This window comes from Pinus tabuliformis, chromosome 6 (genome assembly GCF_031772625.1).
Source record: "Pinus tabuliformis cultivar Carrire ecotype Pingquan chromosome 6, CPIR1, whole genome shotgun sequence".
Classification (NCBI taxonomy): Eukaryota; Viridiplantae; Streptophyta; class Pinopsida; order Pinales; family Pinaceae; genus Pinus; species Pinus tabuliformis.
The window spans coordinates 1,410,964,648-1,410,991,664 of record NC_142292.1 but is presented as its reverse complement, the minus strand read 5'-3'; the positions used below and the strand labels follow the sequence as shown (position 1 = coordinate 1,410,991,664).

At 39.3% G+C, this 27,017-nt stretch overlaps 1 protein-coding gene across 3 annotated transcripts in view; it reads left to right on the top strand.

The window, feature by feature from the left end:
• The window catches only part of LOC149263930 (serine/threonine-protein kinase TOR-like), a 491,915-nt gene that overhangs the window by 137,581 nt on the left and 327,317 nt on the right, over positions 1 to 27,017 (top strand). For all 3 annotated transcript variants that reach the window (XM_089426963.1, XM_089426958.1, XM_089426968.1), the window contains exons 25-26: positions 19,010 to 19,133; positions 19,273 to 19,458. In XM_089426963.1, the coding sequence (XP_089283089.1) occupies positions 19,010 to 19,133; positions 19,273 to 19,458 (310 nt within the window). The remainder of the gene's footprint in view (positions 1 to 19,009; positions 19,134 to 19,272; positions 19,459 to 27,017) is intronic.

Genomic DNA, 27,017 nt, shown 5'->3' with positions numbered 1-27,017 from the left:
TAATTGAAATATTTGTGGCAGACTTTGTTTTGTAGCATCAAAACAATCTTATGATAGTTTTTGTAGCATCGAAGGTGTTCTAGTCTCGAAACTTTGTGGAGAAACTAAAACATAGGAGTTCTCCATAACCCAGAAACCATTTTTGAAACTTCCACCTAGAATTATCTCAATTAGATTATTAGCCTATTTTTAATTATTTTCTAAGTCTAAACTTAGGAAAAATGGCTAATTAATCAAAATTAATTCAGATAAGGTGTGAATCATCTAGAAACTCACATGGATCGACAGGGAATTAATTTGGGCCTTTGATTAAGTTTTAATCTTGGTCGTTGGAGGTTCAACAAAGGAATATAGGAAGAATTCGATGGGTAGATGGAGAACACACACAAGAGATCGATTTCCTTGGAGAGTTTGATTTTCCAGAGGCAGCAGCCAGAAGAGTTCGAGCTAGAGAAGGAAGCAGAGACACAGAGGGGCAAGGACAGTGAGTCCGAACGAAGTTTTCCAGATCCGGAGAGTCAACTATAGGAGGGTTGAGTTTCCTCAGTGAGGTCGTGTATTGTTGGCGTAGAAGCTTCAGAGGCAGAGTTCGATTTAGCCAGACAGAGGGTCGATTCAGTTGCTGGAGGTCGGGAATATTTCTGGAAGTTGCTAGCAAGTGACTCCCAAAGGCTGGATTGGGCAAACGACTTGATCAGTTGCAGTTCTAGGCAAAGCGTCCTAGTGCCTTGGCATATTTCACCTAGAGGTTGACATAGGGGTTTTGGGGAGCCCATTCAGAGCTAGTTTGAAAGTTGGATTAGTGTTGAGTGAGACAAAATTTGTGTCACTAATTTTTGTGGCCAGTTTTCCTCTAGTGGATTGCTAGTTTGTGCATCTAGATTGTACTCAAAACTCACTGTTGCTTAATAATTAAATCCCTCAGTTGTTGCACTGGTTTTCCCAAGTTGGGTTTTTCTAGGGATTTGTCCAAAAATAAGTTTCAAAATTTGTGTGCACTAGAATATTTTTTCAGTTTCAAGTGCTATTATTTTCTGCAATTTTATTTGTGAAGGTTGCAATCTAAGTCACATGACATGAGGACACGAGACATAGAGAACATGCAAATACGAGAATTCAATGTTGAAATTTGGTACCGGAGGACAGGTGGTTCCCTAAGGCTTTGATCTTTGGCCTAGGGAAAAGTGTCCAAAAGAATTTAATTTTTCTCTTAAAGTAACTTTATAATTTTTTATAAAGTTAAATCTAATTTGAAAGTGACTTTAAGTGATAAAGTTACTAAGTCTAATTTTAAAGTGACTTTTATAAAGTCAATGAAAAATTAGAAAGGAAAAGTGACTTTGGAAATAAATGACTAAGTGGGTCTTTATTAAAGTGGGGTGAATTAAAAAATAGAAAGTGAGATTTAAATGAGCATTTAATCTCAGCCATTGATCTAAATCTATTTCAGCCATTGGATTTAGGGATCACCCAAAAGTCATTTAGGGTTGGGTTAAGGGAGGAAAAGGAGGAAAAGATCATCCATTCTTTCATGAGCAGATTGGGAGAAGGAGAGCAAGAGAGCAAGGGAGATTTCTGGACAAGGAGGAGAAAGAGGCAGCAGTTTGGCACACATACAGGCAGCACTTCAGCAAATCCGAACAGCATAAAGAACAAGCAGAAAAAGGCAGTTTTTGTGAGCAAAACAGTGGAAAAATTAATTTTCAGCACGAATATCGAGGAGGCGATTTTCTGCACATTTTTCAAGGTCTGTCCGTACAAGTCAGTACGGCCGTCCGTACGGTTCGTACAGCTCGTACAGCACTTTTCAGATTGTCTGTTGGGGCTGAAAACAGATAAGTTTTGCTTGCTGGAAATTTCTGTTTTTGCTGAAATTTATTTGCTGAAAATTTTCTCTGTAAAAAGGCATTTTCCAGAAATAAAGAAGAGCTCTCAAACTGGTTTTCCCCAAGAGTTGTAGGGGGTTTTTCCAGGGTCAAGTTGACCAAAAATATCAGTGTTTTAATGTGTTTTAATGGCTGTTTTTTTTTAATTGCTGATTTTTATTTCTGCAATTTCCAGCACTCTGAAAAATTTCCAGAATATGTGTTTTCAGCAATATTTATTTTTTCAGTCTGTTAAATGTATGGCTATGGGAATGGGCATTTAACTACATGGGAGAAATAAGGTGAAACTGAAAACCGGGGTGGGAAAACAGAAAATTTTACATGGTATCAGAGATTGAGTGCTGAAGGGCAGTTTGGGACAACAAAAGGAAAAAAATACAGCTGCTGATTTTTTCACTCAGAAAATTCCAGCAAGCTGATTTTTCATAAACAACAGTTTTATCTTTACCACAGCAGTGCTATTTTTCAGTTTTAGGACAGCAATATGTCATTGGGATTGAGGGTGGAGGATAGGTTGGATGGGCATACAAATTACAGCGTTTGGAAGGAGAGAATGCAGAGTATCTTTGAGGAGGCAGAAGTCTGGGATATCATGGTGCATACAGCACAGCACCCTGTTGTTGTGCCTACTGATGCTACTCAGTTGGCAGCTTATAATAGAAAGAACAACAAGGGTAAGAGGCTGATTCTAGACGGAATCAAAGACCATTGCATTCCTCATGTGAGAGGAAAGAGCAATGCCCATGAGATGTGGACAGCATTGTCCAATCTCTACCAGAGTACCAATGAGAACCGGAAGATGGTCCTGAAGGAGAAGCTGAAGAACATTAAGATGGGGAATGATAGTGCAGCTGGATATCTCACAAAGATTACCAATGTGAGAGATGAGTTGGCAGCGATTGGAGAGGCCATTCCATCCACTGAGTTGGTGCGTATTGCAGTGAATGGCCTCCCCCGTTCATGGTTGAACTTTGCTGATGGGGTTTGTGCACGTGAGACCCTTCCCACGTGGGAGAGGTTTTGGGATGATTGTATTTAGACAGAGATCAGGAAAGGACAGCTTGGGGCAGCCAAGCCAGTTGAGCAGGATGAGGACGTAGCACTGGTGGCAGGAGGCAAGAAAGGCAAAGGGAAGAAGCAGGCTTCCACAAGCGGTGGTGGAGGCAAAGGCAAAGGTAAAGGTAAACAGGGTAACTCACAGAAGGACTATTCCAAAGTGAAGTGTTGGAATTGTCAGAAGATGGGACACTATGCAGTTGTGTGTCCGGAGAAGAAGAAGAAGAAGGGGAAGAACCAAGATGTGGCAGCTTCAGCTGAGATTGAGGACTTTGCAGGTCGTTTTGACCGGGAGTTTGCGTTCATTACATGTGAGTCCTCTAGTGCAGGATCACCTGCCACACAGGTTCAGAGGGAGCATGCTTTTCCCTCGATTAGCGGAGCATCTACAGGTATCTGGTATGTGGACAGTGGGGCTTCACGCCACATGACAGGAGTCCGGGAGTACTTCTCAGAGCTTTCAGAGAGTGGCACTGATATTGAGGTAGTACTCGGTGATGACAGAGTTGTTAGAGCAGTCGGGGTGGGTACACTGACATTTCAGAGGGTGTCCAGACCTCCCTTGAAAGTGTCAGATGTTCTTTATGTGCCAGGGATGAGGAAGAACCTCATATCCGTCTCAGCTTTGGAGGACAGAGGATATGAGGTACTGTTCAGGGGAGGACAGGTGTTGATGTATCTCAGGGGCACTCCAGCTGATTCAGCTAGAGTGATAGGTGTACGCCATGCAAAGGTGTACAAGTTTGTATTCCAGCCCCTTTTGGCATTGAGCAGTAGTACCGACAGCAGAGCTAGCAGTTCTGAGCTGTGTGAGATTTGGCACCGCAGGATGGGACACATGTATCATGGAGCCTTGAGGACATTGCGGGAGATCACTACAGGTGTGCCAGATTTCAGTACTGATCACTTTGATACTTGCAGAGGTTGTGCGATGGGCAAGTTTGCCAAATCCCCTTTTCCTAGCAGTGACAGCAGAGCGACGAGGATACTTGATTTGATTCATTCCGATGTGAGCGATCGGATGTCTCATGTTTCCTTGAGTGGATATGAGTACTATGTGTTATTCATTGATGATCACTCCAGGAGGACCTGGATTTATTTTTTGAAGACCAAGAGTGAGGTCTTCAAGCGGTTTCAGGAGTTCAGAGCTCTTGTGGAGACTCAGACAGGTCGAAAGATCAAGTCCTTGAGGTCGGACAATGGAGGAGAGTACACCCTTGGAGAGTTTGTTGACTATTGTGCGGAGGCAGGCATTAGGAGGGAGTTCACTGTTCCTTACAACCCCCAGCAGAACGGAGTTGCAGAGAGGAAGAACAGATCCATCATAGGGGCTGCTAAAGCCATGTTACATGATCAGGGGTTGCCATTGTTCTTGTGGGCAGAGGCCTGCAACACAGCTGTTTACTTGCAGAACAGGAGTCCGCATCGTGCCTTGGGGCACATGACTCCGGAGGAGGCTTTCTCTGGGAAGAAGCCTGATCTTGGTCATCTTCATATCTTTGGATGCATTACATACTCCTATATACCCAAGGAGAAGAGGACCAAACTAGAGCCCACCGCAGAGAAGGGTATCTTTGTGGGCTACAGTGAGACCTCAAAGGCCTTTCGGATTTACATTCCTGCACAGAGGAGAGTTGTTGTCAGACGGGATGTGAAGTTCGAGGAGGACAGGGCCTTTAGGAGGTCACGGGAGTTAGAGTATCTGGATCAGCCAGACCCTCAGCAGTAGTTGAGTTAGTCGCAGGGATCCAGTGGGCAGGGATCAGGAGGATCCAGAGGTACATCTATGAGGATGTCAGGTCCATCAGTGAGCAGTGGCTCGCCGAGCCAGAGGGGTGGTGCTCCGGGCAGCATGCAGAGCAGTTCACAGAGCAGTTCACTAGGGAGTCCACTGATGGACAGTTCACACGGTACCTCAGCTTCTACAGGTTCAGGTGCAGGCAGGAGGACAGCAGACAGACAGTCAGGAGTTCAGGCTACTGATGGTGATGAGGAGGAGGAGTTTCATTCTCCTATGGGAGAAGCATGCTCAGGGAAGAGGAAGCCCAAGTGGCTTCAGGACACCTTGAGAGATGCCACATCTGTTGCTGAGCCGAAGAGGCCGGTCAGAGAGAGTAGACCACCTGAGAGGTTTTGTAGTTATATGGCGATGGTTACCAGCATCCTTGACTCTGAGCCTTCTAGCTATGAGGAGGCAGCTAGCCAACAGGTCTGGAGAGAGGCCATGCAGGAGGAGTATTCTTCTATCATGAAGAATGATGTTTGGGAGGTGGTGCCGAGGCCTGAGGGCAAATCCGTGGTTACTTCCAGATGGCTTTACAAGGTAAAGCATGCTGCAGATGGCAGCATTGAGAAATTCGAAGCGAGGTTTGTGGCTAGAGGGTTCTCCCAGGTAGAGGGAGTTGATTATGAGGAGACCTTCGCTCCCGTGGCTCGATATACTTCGATCCGCTCCATTATATCGATAGCAGCAGAGATGGGTTGGAAGATCCACCAGATGGATGTGAAGACCGCATTTCTCAATGGCTTCATACAGGAGGAGGTGTACATTGAGCAGCCACAGGGCTTTGAGGTGCATGGGAAGGAGTCCCATGTGTGCAGATTGAAGAAGGCCCTTTATGGCCTGAAGCAAGCTCCCAGAGCTTGGTACTCCAGGATAGATGCATACTTGCAGGGGATGGGTTTCACAAAGAGTGAGGCAGATCCGAACCTTTACTTTACTGTGATTGGTGAGGAGCCTCTCATTCTGGTGCTGTATGTGGATGACTTGATCATTACAGGTGCAGAGAGACTCATAGAGCACTGCAAGAGAGATCTTGCGGCGGAGTTTGAGATGAAGGACATCGGCTTGATGCATTACTTTTTGGGTTTGGAGGTGTGGTAGGAGGAGGGGCATTTCTTCCTGGGGCAGGGGAAGTATATTGTGGACATCCTTAGTAGATTCCACATGGAGGATTGTAGACCCATGTCGACACCGATGATCACCAACTGGAAGAAGCTTCGTGCCTCGGATTCCGAGTTGGTGGATCCCACATTGTACAGGCAGCTGATTGGTTCCTTGATGTATTTGGTCAACACTAGACCAGATATCTGTTTTGCAGTCAACACGATGAGTCAGTTTATGTGTGAGCCTAGGAAGGTTCACTGGGTGGCTGCAAAACACATTTTGCGGTACTTGCAGGGGACAGTGGATTATGGTCTGGACTACAGGCAGGGAGATGGAGTGAGATTGGCAGGATACACTGATTCTGATTGGGCAGGTTGTGCTTCTGATAGGAAGAGCACTTCAGGGTGTTGTTTTGGGTTGGGTTCAGCAGTAGTGTCATGGTTCAGCCGGAAGCAGCAGTCAGTAGCACTGAGTTCAGCGGAAGCAGAGTATATGGCAGCCAGTCTAGCTAGTTGTGAGGCCATCTGGCTTCGCAAGATGTTGTTTGGCTTATTTGGTCAGCCGTTGAGACCTTCAGTGATTTACTGTGATAATCAGAGTTGCATTAAACTCACGGAGAATCCAGTATTTCATGACAGGTCAAAGCATATCGGGATCAGATATCATTTCATCAGAGACTATGTTCAGAAGGGAGCTGTGAAGCTTGAGTATATTTCCACTGATGAGCAGGTTGCAGATATTCTTACCAAAGCCTTACCACGGGGCAAGCATGTCTACTTCAGAGACAAAATGGGTGTGGTGAGGAACACCTTCCTCGATAAGAGGGAGTGTTGAAATTTGGTACCGGAGGACAGGTGGTTCCCTAAGGCTTTGATCTTTGGCCTAGGGAAAAGTGTCCAAAAGAATTTAATTTTTCTCCTAAAGTAACTTTATAATTTTTTATAAAGTTAAATCTAATTTGAAAGTGACTTTAAGTGATAAAGTTACTAAGTCTAATTTTAAAGTGACTTTTATAAAGTCAATGAAAAATTAGAAAGGAAAAGTGACTTTGGAAATAAATGACTAAGTGGGTCTTTATTAAAGTGGGGTGAATTAAAAAATAGAAAGTGAGATTTAAATGAGCATTTAATCTCAGCCATTGATCTAAATCTATTTCAACCATTGGATTTAGGGATCACCCAAAAGTCATTTAGGGTTGGGTTAAGGGAGGAAAAGGAGGAAAAGATCATCCATTCTTTCATGAGCAGATTGGGAGAAGGAGAGCAAGAGAGCAAGGGAGATTTCTGGACAAGGAGGAGAAAGAGGCAGCAGTTTGGCACACATACAGGCAGCACTTCAGCAAATCCGAACAGCATAAAGAACAAGCAGAAAAAGGCAGTTTTTGTGAGCAAAACAGTGGAAAAATTAATTTTCAGCACGAATATCGAGGAGGCGATTTTCTGCACATTTTTCGAGGTCTGTCCGTACAAGTCCGTACGGCCGTCCGTCAAGTCCGTACGGCCGTACATCCGTACGGTCCGTACAGCTCGTACAACACTTTTCAGATTGTCTGTTGGGCTGAAAACAGATAAGTTTTGCTTGCTGGAAATTTCTGTTTTTGCTGAAATTTATTTGCTGAAAATTTTCTCTGTAAAAAGGCATTTTCCAGAAATAAAGAAGAGCTCTCAAACTGGTTTTCCCCAAGAGTTGTAGGGGGTTTTTCCAGGTTCAAGTTGACCAAAAATATCAGTGTTTTAATGTGTTTTAATGGCTGTTTTTTTTTAATTGCTGATTTTTATTTCTGCAATTTCCAGCACTCTGAAAAATTTCCAGAATATGTGTTTTCAGCAATATTTATTTTTTCAGTCTGTTAAATGTATGGCTATGGGAATGGGCATTTAACTACATGGGAGAAATAAGGTGAAACTGAAAACCGGGGTGGGAAAACAGAAAATTTTACATTCAACACGAGACATAGCGTCCCCTGAAATAGGACATGAGGGACATGTTTTATATATATATATATATATATAATACTAAAATATAGTTACTGATCCATATTACGTTACTGATCTATATTAAGTTACTAAAATATAGTATTAGTTTATTAATTAACTACATCAATGATGTCGATTGCTCATAGTTCAATGTTCATTCTTGAACATGTTATTAACTTATTAAACAGATTGAGAACCAAATCAAGGATCTCAACAGGGGCATTCTGCATATTGCACATGTGACATCAGTCACTGATATTTTCTTTCTCAACAATTCTAGCTCTCTTGTTGACTAGTATATGAATCTAACTTACTCAAGTTGCACATTTTGGAAAATGTGGGCAATTGCAAGACAAACTCAACTAGGCAGAGCCCTATATATTCAAGTAAACTCTTTGTAGCCATTAAAATTTACAATTAAAACAATACAATGGTTATATATGCATGATTTCTTCATTGGTCAAACTTCGAGATATGCAGGGAACCGAAAAATGCTTTGAAGAGTGGGAATTTGATGGCCTAAGTTATGATATTGGAGTGCCTAATGTACTAATTGATGCCTTTATCACGAAAGGAATGATTGAAAAGGCACGTTGCAAAGTCGTTTCTTGACATGTTTTAGCAAAAGGAGGAAAACCAAATTTCAAAACATTGGAAATGTTTGTGGATGGATATTTAGAGAACAATCAAATGAATAGAGTTGTAGAGACCATGAAGAAAGTTATTTCAAAAGTTAGAAATCGTGAATGGCAATCGACACCTAAAAAGGGCCAAGGCACTTGAATACATTGATACAAATTATATAGATATGGGTGTATGGAATACAAAAAAATGTTGACCTAGCCCCCACACACTCCAAAACAAGAAATTTAAGCTCCAAACCACGTACTCCAAACCATGAACACTATTCTCCAGTACCCAAGTCGATGTGAAGTTGATAGTTGGGAATCGCTGAAGGAACTTCCAACACAACACAACAACGACTCCAACGAGCAAACAATGACCAAGTTCCAACATGGCAGCGACTCTAACGAGCAAACAATGACCAAGTTCCAACATGGCAACAACTCCAACGAGCTTTGATGACAAAAAATGACCGCAGAAAACAAAAAAATTGAACCATGTGCGGGCTTCATGAGTGACTTTTCGTGGGACATGTGTCCTAAGAGGCAAAAACATTAGGGCACGTTTTTCACCACGTCGAAAATGCGTGTCGCGATTGGAGGACATGATAAAAACCGTTTTGGACACATTTTAGGTCGTATTTCATGTCTGATAAGTAAAATACGGGAAACGTGACCCTGAGGGACGTGTCCTGTGACTTAGGTTGCAATGTGATTTATTTGATATTTGTCGTAGCAAATAAATTATTAATTAGTTAACAACTAGAAGAATTAATTTTAGTTGCTACAATAGGATTTCAGTAGTGAATTTTTCACATGGTATCAGAGCGATTTCGATTAGACGAGGAAGCTCAGAAGCGAAGACAAAAATTCGCTATTTAGAGGGAGCAATAGGACGAGTTTCTAGGTATTTTGCAGAGCTTAAGCCAGGCATATCGAATTGCTTAGGGAAGTTCGATTTTTCAGTGCAGGATGGCAGAAAAATTCAGCTTGCCAGTTGAGTGATTCCAACAAGCAGAGGGAGCAACAACAACTCAGGTTTTCACTGAGCAAATTCCTTGTTTGGGCGTAGAGGGTTTTGCAGCTGTTTGCAGTAGCAGAATTGGTGTCGAGTGGAAGAGAAATAGCAGACACAGAGGAAATTTTTTCTCTCAGAGGATCTTGAGTTTTAGAGATCTAATTTTTTAGTTGTAGATTGGCAGTGGTTGTGAGCAAAGTTTCTCACTCCAAGGGGGAGTGCGTGTAGCAAATCCAACAGTCGAGCAAAGGGAAAGAGGGAGATTTTCGACTAGATTTAGAGATGGCCACAGGAGGGCTTAGAGATCAGTATAGGTTGGAAGGAGCCTCCAACTATGTCATCTGGAAGGCTAGGATGCCCTTCCTTCTAGATGAATATGGCTTGAAAGCCTATGTGGAGAATGTGGTAGCAATACCCTAGGATGTCGATCAACTCAAGGAGTACAGAAAGGAAATGGTGAAGGTGAAGAGAATTATTTTGGATGGAGTCTAAGATCATCGAATCTCACATGTTGCAAAGAAAGGGATGGCCAAGGAGATGTGGGATGCTTTCGCCGAGCTATTTCAAAGTTCTTTCGAGTGGCTGAAGATGTTTCTCTAGGAGAAGCTGATGAGCATAAGGATGCAGAAAGGGTGAAATCATAGATGGCTTCCTAACCAGGATTTAGGAAGTTTGAGATTAGCTAGCAGCCATTGGGTAAGCACCCCAACCCACAGAGTGGCACTGAATAGTATCTCAAATGACTGGCAAGTAGTTGTGCAAAGTATCTTGGGCAAAGACAAATTGCCGAAGTTGGACAGGATGTGGGCCGATCTGCAACAGGAGGAGTTGAGGCAGGCTCTGGTAAAGAGTACCATCAGCGACAACAGAAGCAAGGGTGTAAAGGGTAAGAAGGAAGAGGAGAATGTGGCCCTAGCATCTAAGGGTACCAATTAGGAGCAAGGGGTTAAGAAGAAGAGTGTTGTAGATCTGATCCAAAATATATATGAGAATAGAAAATAACCCAAGAATAATAAGATTGAACATAGATAGAAATGATTCACTTTATTGTCAAAACCCTTAAGGTAGGGCAACACTATACATTCACTCCTTAAGGAAGTAGAACACTCCACAAGCCATATGCCTGTTCATACAATAATACTTCTCTTCATATCCCTCCATGTGGAGTCTCTAGCCTTTATATAGGCCTCATACATACAATACCATGCATCATTACCATGGTTCCCTCATACCATCAACTAATACCATGGGCCCATTACATTATTATTAACTACTTGTGGTCCCTTACATGACATGGGTTAACCACCTTATTTATTACTATGGCCCATCCCATTATTACATTATTACCTTGGGTACCACCCTTGGTACCCCATATTATCCCCCCTAGGTATATAACATTCCAGCCCCCTAAGCATGTTTCGTCCCCAAAACATGGGAAGATCACAAATAATAAGATCTACTCAAAAGAGTAGTCCACTGATACCATGCACGTGCATCTAGCCATCCAAGAGAAAGGTGGACCCTCGATCTCGCTGGTGCCTCGCTCGCTTGAGATGGAAGTTGACCGTGGCAGCTCTTCTGTGTTGATGTGTAGTAGGTGGATCGTCTCTCCTTTCTATCCGTCATGTGACTACTTGGTTTCCATCTTGATGGTTGTCTTGCGGGGTGATGTGGGTGATGATATGTTGAAGTTTCAACCCACGATGGCTTTTGCTTGACTTCACCCTACTGTGGTGCCTGTTGTGGTGTCTTCTTTTTCAATATGACTTCAACCACTGAGCCCTCCTCTGATGTATCATCACCTGTAACCTTTTCTTCTGTAGCCTCTGTTTGTGTTTGATTGTCGATCATCAAAGGCTCATCATCTGATATGTCAGTCCCTTGAACATCTTCTGCTTCAGCCTCCATGTGCTCTACCTGTTTATGGATGGAAATATCTTGTAATGTAATTTTCTTCTTTTTATACCATAGCTTCAGGAATTTCTTCTGCACATTAATATTGATAGTACCCACGGATTCCATCCAAGGATATCCCAAAACAACATCTATGTTATCCATATCTGAAGCATAAAAATCACCATGAAACACATACTTATCCATAGAAAGCTTCAAATCCTTATAAATTTGAACATCCTTATCATCAACCTGTGTATTTTCAATTTGTTTTGCTGGGACTTGCAATTTCTTTGTCAAGTTGATATTTATGAGATTTTGCTTGCAACTCGGATTTATATACACAATGATTTTCTCCTTCTGAATCAATCCATGAACCTGCAATAAGGATATACCGGTAGGAAATAGCCCCACATGTTTCTCCTTATCTTGTTTTCTGGCATGAGACCATCTGTCTAAAAGTAATTTTTCAAATTCTTCATCGGGCAGGTTGGAACACTTCTTTTGGTTAAGTAATCCCCACCATGTGGCTGCCTCATCTTCAAAATTACCCACTACCAACCATTTCCAATTGTTTTTCCATAACCTCTTGTATTCTTTTATGTATTCTTCAATAGTAGGACCATTATCTTTTCCTGTAAAACATAGAACTGCCATGAAGAGGGTTTTGAAAAAATTCACTTGGCGAAAATTTGAAATTGTTACAGTTTAGTCAATATTGCTCAGAATCCCTATTATAACCTGTTTTTAGAAATGGAACAATCATTCTGCATCTGCCCATGTGGTAGAAATCTTGATCCAGGCACTTGGAATTTCAGATTTGTGCTGCTACTCTCCCGCCGTCACCAAAATTTCTGCAAAAAGAGCTGATTTTAAATCAGCGATATCTCCCTCATCCAGACTCCGATTCGACTGATTTTTTTTTTTGAAATCATGTGTTTTTTCACAAAGATTCCAGATCTACAATTAGATCTTGCAGATCTGGCACCAGGACTTCTAGATCTGCGCCGCAACTCACTGTCCTGAAAATTGTCTGCAACCCCACTGATTTTTAAATCAGCGATATCTCCTTCATCCGGACTCCGATTCAATTGATTTTTTTTTTTGAATTCGACTATTTTTGCACAAAGAATCCAGATCTGTAATTATATTTTACAGATCTTGCACCAAAATGTACAGATCTGACCTGCAAAGTCGCCGCCCCCGAAACCCTGCAAAAAAAAAAAAAATCTCCATTTTTGTGCCCAAGAAAGTGCTCTGATACCACTTGTTGTAGATCTGATCCAAAATATATATGAGAATAGAAAATAACCCAAGAATAATAAGATTGAACATAGATAGAAATGATTCACTTTATTGTCAAAACCCTTAAGGTAGGGCAACACCATACATTCACTCCTTAAGGAAGGAGAACACTCCACAAGCCATATGCCTGTTCATACAGTAATACTTCTCTTCATATCCCTCCATGTGGAGTCTCTAGCCTTTATATAGGCCTCATACATACAATACCATGCATCATTACTATGGTTCCCTCATACCATCAACTAATACCATGGGCCCATTACATTATTATTAACTACTTGTGGTCCCTTACATGACATGGGTTAACCACTTTATTTATTACTATGGCCCATCCCATTATTACATTATTACCTTGGGTACCACCCTTGGTACCCCATATTATCCCCCCAGGTATATAACAAAGAGGGACGTGTCAAAGGTCAAGTGCTTCAGGTGTGGTTAGTTTGGCCACTACAGTACACTGTGTCCACTCAAGAAGAAGGACAAGTAGGAGAAGTAGGACCAGGCAACAGCATCCACGAAGATCGACAAGTTGTCCTCTAGGCTGGAGGAAGATTTCACAATGTTTGCAACTATACATCCACGAGAGAGGTGGGGCAATCTAGAGCTATAGTCCCATAGCAGCACATACATGGGCAAGGTCCATTGAGGTGTCCTCATGGATCATTACCTTACTACGAGGGTCCACAACTTTCAGTAGCATGATGGATCAGTGTTAATGATGTAGTCATATTCCAGAGTCAGTTGCAGACTAGTGGTAGTCAAGTGTTGAGGAGCGCAGTGCAGTGTTGGCAGCAGAGCAAATGGCTCAGTAGCAAATTTAGCAGCAACGCAGAGTCCCAGTGGACAGTGCAGAGGCTAGTCGCAATCAAGACTTAGGAGACAGATGCATCATACTGAACACAAATGATTTAGTATTCAGGATGCTTCTCAATTGTAGTGGTTCTAGTTGCAGCAACAATAGATGAGATGGAGTTGTAGTGCAGATGTAGAGTTGGCAGCAGTTCTGAAGTGTCAGTAACAGTACAGATGCAACATCAGAGCTGCGCAGTAGATGGTGGGAAATGGTAGGCAGTCATAATATGCAGAAATGAACAACATGACAAAGGGTGGTACAGAGACAGGGTGTTGTGACAGAATCTGCAGCACTAGAGAGAACACCTTCCTCGCTAAGAGGGAGTGTTAGTTTTTGTAGCATCAGAGGTGTTCTAGTCTCGAAACTTTGTGGAGAGGCTAAAACACAGGAGTTCTCCATAACCCAAAAATCGCTTCTGTAAATTCCACCTAGAAGTGTTTCAATTAGGTTATTAGCTTATTTTTAATTATTTCCTAAGTCTAAACTTAGGAAAAGTGGCTAATTAATCAGAATTTAATTGAAATAAGGTGTGAATCATCTAGAAACTCACATGGATTGACAGGGAATTAATCTGGGCTCTTGATTAAGTTTTAATCTTAGCCGTTGGAGGTCCAACAAAGGATTATAAGAAGAATTCAATAGGTAGATGGACAACACACACAAGAGATCGATTTCCTTGGAGAGTTCAATTTTCCAGAGGCAGCAGCTGGAAGAGTTCGAGCTAGAGAAGAAAGCAGAGACAGAGAGGGGCAGGGACAGTGGGTCCAGAGGAAGTTTTCCAGATCTGGAAATTCAATGACAAAAGAGTTGAATTTCCTAAGTGAGGTTGCGTAGTGCTGGTGCAGAAGCTTCAAAAGCCGAGTTCAATTTAGCCAAACAGAGGGTTGATTCAGTCACCGGGAAGATTTTTGGAAGGTGTCAGCAAGTCATTCTCAGAGGCTGGATTGGGCAGACGGCTAGATCAGTTGCAGTTCCTGGCAAAGTGTCCTAGTGCCTGTGCAGATTTGACTTAGAGGCTGACGCAGGCAGGGGTTTTGTGGAGCCCATTGAGAGCTAGTTTCGAAGTTGGATCAATGTTGAGAAAGACAAAATTTGTCTCACTAATTTTTGTAGCCAGTTTTCCTATAGTGGATTGTCAGTTTGTGCATCTAGAGTGTACTCAGAATTCACTGTTGCCTAATAATTAAAACCCTCAACTGCTGCACCAGTTTTCCCAAGTTGGGTTTTTCCGGGGACATTTGTCCAAAAATAGGTGTCAAATTTTTTATGTTTGTGTGCTAGAATATTTTTCAGTTTCTAGCGTTATTCTTTTTTGCAATTTTATTTGTGAAGGTTGCAGTGTGATTTATTCAACATTTTTTGTAACAAATAAATTGTTAATTAATTAAAAATTAGAAGAATTAATTCCACTTGTTGCAATAGGATTTCAGTTGTGAAAGTTTCACGTCTTATAACCTTGCTACAATTTGACTACAACCTCGCTCCAGCATGATCATGAACTTGCACTTGTGGCATCTCTGTAATCCAGTGGTCTCATTCTTGCTTCGACTGGCATGCATTACAGTGATCTCGTGTTGACATGACCTCACATATGCTACAAGTCTACTCTCTCGCTCCATGATTTCTTTTTCATCACTACAGGACTCTTGTTACAGCACCATACTTTCGCACTTACTCTTTAGGACTATACTCTTCTAAGAATTTACTCTCGCTCATCTTCTCATGACTACTCTCGCATTATGGTTCATTATCTATCTTTATGTGGTATGCTGTCTATCACAAATGTGATTCACATATGTCTATAGTCTGTTGTTATACTCCGGGGTTCGCATTATATTCTAATCAACTTTTCAATGGTTCAATTATGTTCCAATGGCTTGCATTCTTGCTGGACTAGCATCACATAATTACAACAATGACATCTGATTTACTCCTGTACAGTGACATACATCACAGTGACATACAATATATTCATTTATATTTCATTACATTGGTGTAGCATGGTATCTTTGTAGGGGGCTTTGCTTAAAAAATCCCTCCCATTTTGCTGGTCTAGACGACTGCTCTGCTATGGTCTCCTCCATCATACTTTAGTAATTCCTTCTTAATTCGTTGATGATTTCTGTTTGAAATTCTTGTGTGATACTGAAAAATTACTTAGGTGCTTCTTGATGGTCTTGTTCGCTTGTCTGTGATTGTGGACTTGGTGTCTGTTTCAGGTAGGTTAAGGGTTCTACGGTTAATGCATCTACCTGTTCGGTTGACTTCATCTCTATATCTTACTCTGTTGACTTCATCTCTTTATTGATTGACTTCAGCTTGTAATTCGTCATTATTAATCATGTCGAGGTTGGCCCTTTTAAAAAAAAATTATTTGATCATTATTATTACTATTTTTTCTATAAACTAACTTTATAATTATTTGAATTTTTTAATAATTATATGGTAATTTTCATTTAACTTTTACCCAAAAATAAGCCCTTTAACCATACAGATGTGACCCTTCCAACACACTTCTTATAATGGGTTCTAATTGGTTGAAGGGAGGAGTTTTTTCACTGTTTTCTTGCTGGCTTAGTGTAAAAATATGCAATATGTATTCAACTAAACCAGCCTACAAGTACAATAAAATTTGATGAAATTTGTCAGATAAATAAAAGAAATTAATGTACTTGGAATATACTAACTAGAAAACAAATTTATTTTATGATACGGTATTGGTTAGGGAAGTTGTTGAACAATAATGCTTGCTGTCCTGTTTTACAGGGCTGCAAGATTGCAAGTGGAATACTAACAACAAACCAAGACACTCAAAACTTTGTTAAGTATGTCATATAAATAGTCAATTTTGATGTACTAAAAATATCCTAACCAATTAACTAAGTGTTTCTAGGAGTGAAAACTTAATTAGGGGGGTTCCTTTGTAAAAATACTTGCTTTTTTGTTTTCAACAGGTCTGAAATCAACAAGTAAACCCCTTGATAAGCCAGCCAAAAGTGTTGGAACATTTTTAAACCTTAGATCTAAGGTGGGGAGGTTAAAAACTTAAAAGACTAAAGTGGGGTCAAGTTCAACCGCCTTTAACCCTTGGACCTGCTGCAAAATTGGATTTCCAACAAGTTGGAAATTCTCTTTTGGAGGTCTTGGCATCAAAACCCCTTGGGTAAAAGCCAATAAAATTATTCCGGTGACTAATATAACTTTTAAGGGGTTGAAAAAAGTTCCTATAAGTTTCAGATGTAATAATAAAGTGATTAAAATAAACCTGAGCTAATACAAGGCAAAGATAAAGTATTTACTTGATGTATGAAGCCTTGTTGAGTACCTTTTTGGTGAAATTTGCAATCTGAAAATTTACGACAACACTGTATACTTGCTGATCTGCACACAAAAACTAGATATACCTGTGTAAAATATATTTATCCCCTGGTTAAAATTTAAATTTAGGCTCTTTTCTCCAAGGGTTTTACTAGTTATTTAGATTTTTACTAAGGGATAGATATATTTATTTTTCTTGAGTTATTCTTCAAGTTTTTTTCGTTCTCTTAAATTTAGACTTGAAGAATAACTGTTTATCTGGACCACCTTGCATTGGGAAGTGTGAAAATGTTGCTGATAGTAAGACTGCCATTTCTTAGGAACATTCGGTAGATATGACACCAAAGCCAATGCTACCTAAAGAGTCGATAGACTCGCAACTATGCGGAAAGACATAGGTGCACCTAATGTGGGTTGGATTGACCCCTACACTGGTGGTCACCCTTACAACATGGCTCCCGTAAAACCATGAGTCCACATGTAAGCTCTTCAAAGGACCTCCAATCCTATACAGGATGATAGTAACCTGAAATGAACCCAAAGGGAATGGCCATAGTCTGACCAAAACAAGACTGACCCAATATGACACATGGTCTAGGATGCCTACAGGGCCTCACATGGTAATTAGATGGCTTTTGACTTTGTGACCTTGGGCTTACAGTGGTGTTTAAAATGCTGCAATAAATGTATAGGTACCCCTGCTGTAAGAGGGGTAACTTTTCCCAAAAATAGTAAGTTTTAAAAATTAGAAACTTTCCAAAAATAACAAATTCAAAAATTTAAAGAATACTGCTTTTGGAGAACCCCCAGATCTGTATTCAAACCTGTGATCAATTGCTAAAAATAATAAGTTTCTAACAATATGTTCTTAAATAGCCAGTTCCAAAATCAGAGGGTACGAATTTGATTCAATCACTCACCCATGCATGATCCAGGTGTTACATGTAACATGCATGCATGGGAATCCTTCCAAAACTAGAAGTCTGGATTGGATTCTGAGCTGAAGCATAGAATATGGTGTTTCCCATGTCACTCTGAAAATCTCTGAAAATAGAACTTGGCCTGATCACAAACATTGGAACCAAAAGATGTACTTACGAATGTGCTGAAACTGGACACTAATATGCGTAGGGAAAATTCACTGTTAATGGTTACGTGGTTAGTCTGTAGTTAGCTTAGGGTTTTCTTTCTCTTCATTTTCTATATTTTTTGAATCAAACAGACACTTAAAACTTAACAGGCACCAGTTTTGACAGGGGATGTGCAGAAGTCCCTAGGATGGCTGAGGGATGTCTAGCTGCCCCTTGTGCCTGTGAACCTGGGTTGGTGCTAGATGTGTTGTGAGGAATTACTTTGATTTGACCTCATGTTATGTTGTTTACTCCCTATTTTTGTTATTGTCATGGCCTTCTGTGGTTGTAGTCATTGCCATTTTGTTGATATGCATATTTATTTCATTTGAGTGTTTTCCCTACCTCGGTGTATGTAACTTTTTTAGATCTTTGTAGATTGTTAGCTTCATTGTTTATTAGATCTCCCTTTGCTGTGGTATCTTTCTCTGCCAGCATTAATATACTATGAGTTAAGTATCTTGCACAAGGAGGTTCTTGGAATTTGTGACATTGCATAGTTGTTTAACTGCTGTAGTATGAAGCTTGGTATCCTCCACATATAAATGGGAGCCCTTCAAAATTTGAATAATTATTACAGTGTGGGATTAACTATACTTTTGGTGATCAGCGGTTGGGCCTCCTGTGCAAACGTTACTGCTATTAATGTGAATGCTACTACTACTTTTGGTGCTCTTCTTATAATGTGTAATTGCTATCACATGTACTTATGCCCTTTCTGTCTTAATTCATCCCAAACTTCCAACCTTTGTCTATTCTATGATCAACAAAATTTTAAAAAGTCCATGTCGATCAACAATGCTCTTCTTATTGTTTTGTAAGTTTATAAATATTGTCTTGTGAAAGAACTTGAAAAACACTTTGGTTTATTTGTAAATATTGTCTTGTGAAAGAACTCAAAAAACTCTTCGGTTCATTCACTGATTCTTCTGTAACAAGTTGTATTAAATTTAGCTTTTGATTCTTTGTAGAAAATTTTGTGATTTGTAGCCTTCCTTTCCTTTCATTGTTATAGGACAAAAAAAAAATGAATTTAGATTTACACAATATGTAACATGCAGGAATGTAGATGAACTCAGAAAGGACGCTATTGATGCTATCTGTGCATTAGCACAAGCATTGGGTGATGACTTTACCATTTTTGTTCCATCTACTCGGAAAATTCTGCTGCGGCATCGATTGCAGGTTTGGTGTATCTTGTTGAAGCACATGGAATGATAACATTTATGATGAAGTCATATATAGATTTAGAACACCATCTTTCAGATTATTCAGTATGTTTATTGAGCTAGGGTATCTCCTATTTCCATTGCCTTGTTACCAGCATAAAGATTTTGATGATATTGAAGCTCGCCTACTTAGACGGGAACCACTTATTTTGGAGATAGGCGGTGTTCAGAAAGTGGCACACCAGCTACCTGGTGATGTCATCAGTGATCCATTGAACGATATGGAAGATGACCTTCATGATGAAGGGGTTGAGATTCAAAGCCAGGCAAAAAACTATAAGGTAGTTCTTCATTCTGTCTTTTGATTGTCTCCCAATCTATCTTAATTTCCTAGAACAGAATAGGGATCTAAATTCTGACCTTTTGAGCATCAGGTTCAGGATTATGTATCTACAGAATACATACCATTGTCCTTGGAATACCAGCACTCTGTGGTGTTTTGTTAATATTGCTTCTCTTTCTTACATTTTTGTGTAGTGTATGGTAAGGTTTGGATTATTCCGACAGCAGGGTTTTAAAATTTGTGTTCATAATTTAACATTCTTGAGTTGCTTCTTCACATTGGAGAGATCTACGAGCTGTTATGTTCTTTCTTTGCATCTTTAAGTGCTGGAGTGGTGTAAGATAGAATACTGACACCTTTATTCTTTGCTTTCTAATATTTCTCTTGTTTCCCATGACTTGTCTCATCTGCATACTCCAGTGCATGAAAATAATTATCTTTATTTTAGTATTACTGATTTGTACAGGTTCATCCTTACCCAAAATTAAAACTCCATGGTGTTTGCACTTTTCAGTTCATAGTTAACATATTTTCATGTCTTGCCAATTGATTGAAAGAGGTGAAATTTGAGAACAGATCTGTTTCAGCTTGATAACTGCTATTCTCTGTCCTCCCCTATTGCTAATCCAGTGTCCCTTGTTTAGTGTAGCCCACCACCTCTGGAGTATTTAAAGGTTGACCAGATATAACCTTTTTTCCTGGTTGTTGTGAGCAATGTTGCAGCAACCGTACCCCCCTCCCCCCAAGCATCAGGAGGCGGAATCGCGTCTCGTATAGATCTGCCACCGATCCTACAACAGAACCACAGATCCAAAAATCGGATCCGTGGGCACCCGATCTGCGGATCGGCTACGGATCCATGGAGGTTCGAGTGTGTATCCGCCGCAGATCGCGAGTGGATCTGAGAGAAGGTGGATAGTTCACACGGTTCTCCGGGGCTTTTTTTGTTTTTTGTTTTTTCAAACTGTTATGTGAGGAACTCTGCTTTCCGAATACTCCCAAGGTGCCCCTTGATGCTCCCTAGATGCTTCGTAGATGCTCCCTAATGGTAATGTTTGTGGATCGACTGCGGATCCATGGGGGTTTGGGTGTGTATCCGCTGCGGATCACGAACAGATCCAAGAGAAGGTGGACGGTTCACAGTGCACATGGTTCCGCGAGGCTTCTTATTTTCTATTTTTTGGAAATTTGGAACTGTTATGTGAGGAACTATGCTTTTTGAATACTCCCAATGTGCCCCTTGATGCTCCTTAGACACTTCCGAGATGCTCCCTAATGGTAATGTTAAATTCTTAAAAGTAAAAGTGATATTCTCCTTTATTTTTCATTTTCATTCTTTTACTTAAATTTTTAACATTACCATGAAATGACATAGGATGTTTGAGAGTGGTTCCAACCTCATCAAACTTCATATGGAGATAATAGAATTTCATATCCCATTCAAAATTCAACAGATTTAACACTTTTCAGGATCGATGGGATTGTGGCATTTCATTGGATTATATCATGTATGAGGGCATGCGATTGGCATTTAATCAAGAGCACCGAGCCCTAATGTACCCCAGTGTTGGTGTTGTTGATTGTTGAACTCCTTTGTCAAGGACTTAGCAAAAATGTACCCTTCACTCGAGTCAAAATCATTGATCAGGCATGTTAAGCTTTCTCTACCATATTACAAGGCTTGGATTAGGCCGTGTGATCAAAATTTGGCAATGTTGACTAATATCCCTAGAGAATTGAAGTAGAGTCAAAGGCTAGACAAGAGGAGAGGAATCTAGATTCTAGATAGTTGATTTTGGAATAATTAATCATTGATGTACAATGGGTGCCATATCTATCTTGATTTATGAAAAGATATGCATGTTTTCATGTCTTCTACAACTGATTTGGTATTTTGGATGTTTTTTTTAATATAATTGCAAAAAAAAAAAACACGTACATATATATATATATATATAGTAGACGCTTTGCTTCCTAGATTTTTGGGAAATGACGCTTTTGCAGATCCGCTTCCAAAAAGGTTAAAAACGTACCCCCTTCGTCCCTGGTTCGTGCAACATGGGTTGTGAGAGACCTCTAACTGCAACTATACTTGCACACAAGAACTCAAGGACAAACATTAACAAACCATGATATCCTAGCATACAGAAATGTGTCCATATTAGAGAAAAGTAAATAAATATTCAATACATTGATGATAGGTTGATTGCACAATTGTGGATAGATATCCTCTAGGCGTATAGATAATTTATCCATGCCTCTTGGCATGAGTCACAACCATTTTATACAGGTATTATATGTGACAATGGAGAGTTAATATAAATGATATAACAAGCATTTAAATTATAAACATGTGGGTTATAGGTAATTTACTAATTTGGCGTAGAATATAAAAACTCCCTTTAAAATGCTATGACCTCAGACCAACAGATAAGTGCCAGTAATATGATCTTTGCGGCATTCAAATGCCACATTTCTTCATCACTAATTCATCCAGATTGGTCCTTATGCGTTCTTGACACTGTTAGTACCTTGGCACACTGTTTGCATCTGTTGTGATCACTCGTATATCCATCATTGTGCCTCTGGTCTTATAAAAAATGACAGTTTCAAAATATATGATGCTGGATTTTCCTGTCTTCCTTTGGTTTGGATAATTGCCGGCATTCATAGGAATATAAAATGCCTTTGTGGCAGAGCCTTAATTAAATTTTTGTCATGACTTTTGTCTTGTAAGTTGTCAATCTTGTCTTCAAATTTCTCTTGCTTAAGAGGATCTTGAATAATGTACATTCTGAAATTTGTGGATGTTATTCTCTCCTTACACTTAGTTGTATTTGCTTTTGCCTTTAGTGAAGAATCCTTTTTAGTAATTCCTTGTAAGAGATTTAGTTCATTTTCCTGTACAATAATATCATAAGTTTCCTTTGCATTTCCAAGGAAAAATGATTTAATGATTCCAGCTATTTAGATTCAATAATAATATCAGAATCATCAATAGACGCAACATATAATTTTGAATGGAAAACTGTAGTTATGTATGTCAGTGGGTACTGTGTTATGTGGGCATGTGAGCTGACCAATAGATATGCATGTATATGTATATATTTATTTAATTTTTTTACAAATAAGTTAATAACACATTATATTTCAAGAGAGAAAAGAATTGAGACACATAAATGACATTTTAGAAGATAAACCCAGTCTATATCAACCCTCGGAGATGGTAACATAATGCAAAAGCCAAAATCATCCGTTATAGATGAGGCTATACATCCAAAATCAGACTTATGAAATAAAATACGAGTCAAAGGCAAGTACAATTACATGTCTTAATAATTCTCATCCTCATTAACAACGAAGAGCAAGGTGCTTGTTCAATAGAACTAGACTGTGAATTGGTTAGAGATAAATTAATTTGTGGAGTGATTAGAGATAAATGTTAGTGGAGATAAATTTTTTGGGGGGCCCTAGAAGGGCGCTAAACTGATGTTGCGAAAAATTAAAATCACTATTTTTTCGCTTGGGCAATTAAATTGGCTGATTATATTGCGAAAATCACTTGACGGCGGACGATGACTTTTTAAAGATTTTTTTTGGTTTTTCGTCATTCATTTTGCAAATAGAGGGCAAGGGTGAGAGCTAAGGAGAGGAAAAAAGTGAAAGAATTTAGCATCCCAAACAAAAAAAATTCGAGTTTGGACCAAGTTTCTTTAGCGGGGCATGGTTTTTAGGTATGGGCATCAAATCTGGGTCTATTTTTTTGATTTTATTCTTGGGTTTCAGTCACCAATATATTTTCCATGTTTTTTGCTTGGATTGGAGTGTGTTTTTTTGTCATTTTTGTTGAATTTAGTGGAGAGGGTTTTTTTTGGTCAAAAATTCAAAATCTTGATTGTTAGTTTTATTTGTTTAAGTTCTTGTGCCCTAGTTTTTTCCATGATTTTTGCTTGGGTTTGAATGTGTATTTTTTGCCATTATTGTTGCATTGAGTTGAGGGTTTTTTTTTTGTATGTTAAATTTTATTTTCATTTGTTTAACTTGCACTTTTTCTTGTGCCTTAGCTTCAAACTTCAATTTTACATTAAAACTCAATAGTTCAACAAAGTTACAAACATGCCAAGGAAATTGGGCCCTATGTGGGAATTTGGTGAACTTGATTTTGGGGGGGGGGGTTGCCAAATCAAATTTGACTTGCAAGTTACGTGGGCACCATATGACAGGGGGAGTATACGGATTGAAATACCACCTTGCACAAATTATTGAACATGAAGTAGGACTTTGCACAAAAATAAATCCAGAAATCATTTGTAGAGCCCTCAAATCATTGGAAGAAATAAAGACAACCAAACTGACCAAGGCATCTCTGAAGAGTCAAATTGTAGGTGATCGTGGGAGTGGTATTGGTTCTTCTTGATGATGGTGGTGGGACTTGCTGGTGATCGTGAGAGTGGTATTGGTTCTTCTTCAACAACAATTTATACAGTCAGCTACATCATTTTTTGTTCCTAGAACCACACCTGGTGCATAACCATCTATCACATGCTCTTAAAAAAAGGGAGAAGGAAGAAGCTGACAAGCTATTGGGCAGGTGTCTTCTTTGGAGTGATGTTCCTTTCGACATTGCTAGGAACAATACATTTTTCCAGCTCGCAATTGATGCTATTGCTATTGTTGGGCCGAGGTACAAAGCCCCTTCCTATGATGACTTTAGAGGGCGTATTCTTTAGAATGAAAAGGCCAATTGCATTAAGATATTGGAGGAGTTTAGGGGTTTGTGGGCACAGACAGGTTGCACTGTGATGTCAGATGGTTGGACCGATCAAAAGGGTAGAACCCTTATTAACTTCTTGGTTAATTGTCCCAAGGGGACAATGTTTATGAAATCTGTTGATGCATTTGCACATATCAAAGGTGCACGATTATTATGTGATTTTTTGGACGTGTTCATTCAGAAGGTGGGTCATAACATGTTGTCCAAGTCATAACGAACAATGCTGCAAATTATGTTGCTGTTGGTAGGATGCTATGGAGAGCTATCGTAACTTATTTTGGACACCTTGTGCTGCACATTGCATTGACTTGATGTTGGAGGACATAGGAAAAATTCCTTAGTTTAAGGATATTGTTGAATCATCAAAAAACATTACAAAATATATATACAATCATGCATCTGTGTTTCATTTCGGGAGAGAGAAGAAAAATAAGTGTCAAAATTAGGGTTTCTACAATTTCAAAAGTAATTATATTTCTAGATACCCTTCGTTGAGGATGTGCAGTACAAATTTGGTAGTTCCCTAAGACCATGAAATGTTAGGTCAAAATTATGGTTTCAACATTTCAAGATTTGATCATAGATAGATTTGGGTAGGTTTTTTTCGTTAACAACATGGGGTCAAATTTTAAGTCATTCTAAGAAAGTCAATTTATTGGTCAAAATTAGGCTTTCAACCAAATCTAAAATTTGCAACTACCATGGGGGGGGGGCTCTTCTAGGAGTAAAGTTGGGTCTCAATGTTCAAAATATTCCAACAGTGTTGCGAAAATCATGATTTTTTCCGCATGGTGATTTAATCGGTGATTTTTTCCAAAATGAAAAAATCGCAATAAAATTGTAAAAATTGCCAAAAAATCCATTTTTCCAGCTCGCGATTGATGCTATTGCTATTTTTGGCTCGGGGTATAAAGCTCCTTCAAATGATTACTTTAGAGGGCATATTCTTCAGAAGGAAAAGGCCGATTGCACTAAGAGAAGAATTTTATGTTCTGTTATGCACGATTATTATGTGATTTGTTGGATGTGTTCATTCAGGAGGTGGGTCCACAATATGTTGTTCAAGGCATAACGAACAATGTTGCAAATTATGTTGCTGATGGCAAGATGCTCATGGAGAGACATCCTAACTTACTTTGGACACCTTTTGTTGCACACTGCATTGACTTGATGTTGGAGGACATAGGAAAAATTTCTTATGTTAAGAATATTGTTGAATCATCAAAGAACATTACAAAATTTATATACAATCATGCATCTGTGTTTCATTTGATGAGAACATTCACCAACAACAAGGGGAGAGAGAGAAGAAAAAGAAGTGTCAAAATTAGGGTTTCTACAATTTCAAAAGTAATTATATTTCTAGATACCCTTCATTGAGGATGTGCAATACAAATTTGGCAATTCCCTAAGACCATGAAATGTTAGGTCAAAATTATGGTTTCAACATTTCAAGATTTGATCATAGATTTGGGTAGGCTTTTTTGGTGAACAACATGGGGTCAAATTTTAATTTTCAAGTCATTCTAAGAAAGTCAACTTTTTGGTCAAAATTAGGGTTTCAATCAAATCTAAAAATCGCAACTACCATGGGGGGACTCTTTTAGGAGTGACACTGGGTCTCAATGTTCAAAAAATTCCAACAATGTTGCGAAAATCACGATTTTTTCCTCATGGCGATTTAATTTGCCAATCTAATCGGTGTTTTTCCAAAATGAAAAAATCGCGATAAAATCATAAAAATCGCCAAAAAATTGTGAAAAAATTGCCAATATGTTTTCCAAAATGAAAAAACTGCGATAAAATCGTTAAAATTTCCTGAATATCATAAAATTTGTCAAAAAATCGTGGATGATTTAGATGTTAAAAAATGGAAAAAATGGATTTTTTAATGTTTCCGATGTTTTTTTCCCGATTTTTACCTTTTTCCCCGAATTGTACTATTTTTTCGTTTTTTTGGACCCTTGCCAATTTTATCCTGATTGCAATTTTCGCAACATTGGATTCCAAAACTTCGATATTTTGCAGGACAATATATTTTCGCAACATTGGATTCCAAAACTTCGATATTTTGCAGGACAATATATTTTCGCAATGGTGATAAGAACAATAGTCTAGTTCTTACATGAATTTTTTCATAATGATGATTGAAATTAGAGATATGATTGTTAGGATATTTTGTCCAGATGACTAGTGCGGCCTAGTTGAGAGATTCCTTGGAAGAAAGTTACTTCTTTCACAAGTCACTAACATGTGTGAGCTATTTGTAGACAAACAACCTATTTTTGTATTTGGCTTGGTGTGCACTTCAAGTCTATTTTTAATATAACTTGACTTACACTAGAAGTAAACTTTTTGTTGAGTTGATTGTTGACCAAGCAATTTTATTTAAGATCAAAGGGCACATTATTAGAGGTGTCATTACCTCTTGTTTTGGGCCCCACATGGTCTATTCTCAACTCTACGAGGAGTGCACCCTCCCCAAGGAGTCTTTCAATTGGACTTCACTAGCTACTAGTACTTCAGTTCACCTCAGTTTGATGTTTAGTTCATTCCACTTGACTTCAAAGGGCTTCACTTCAATTTAGATATGTTGACTTTCAATGCATGCACATGCTATTTTTGGAGTAGCATGGCCTTTAAATATAATCTATTCAAGAAAGGAGGGCTACTTTTTGTTCCAAATCTTAGCATCATCACATTCTGAGAAAGGTTTATGAAGAGCAGGTCATTAAAGAATACCATTCCAAAATGTTGGAATCCTAAAAAATATTATGTTAGTT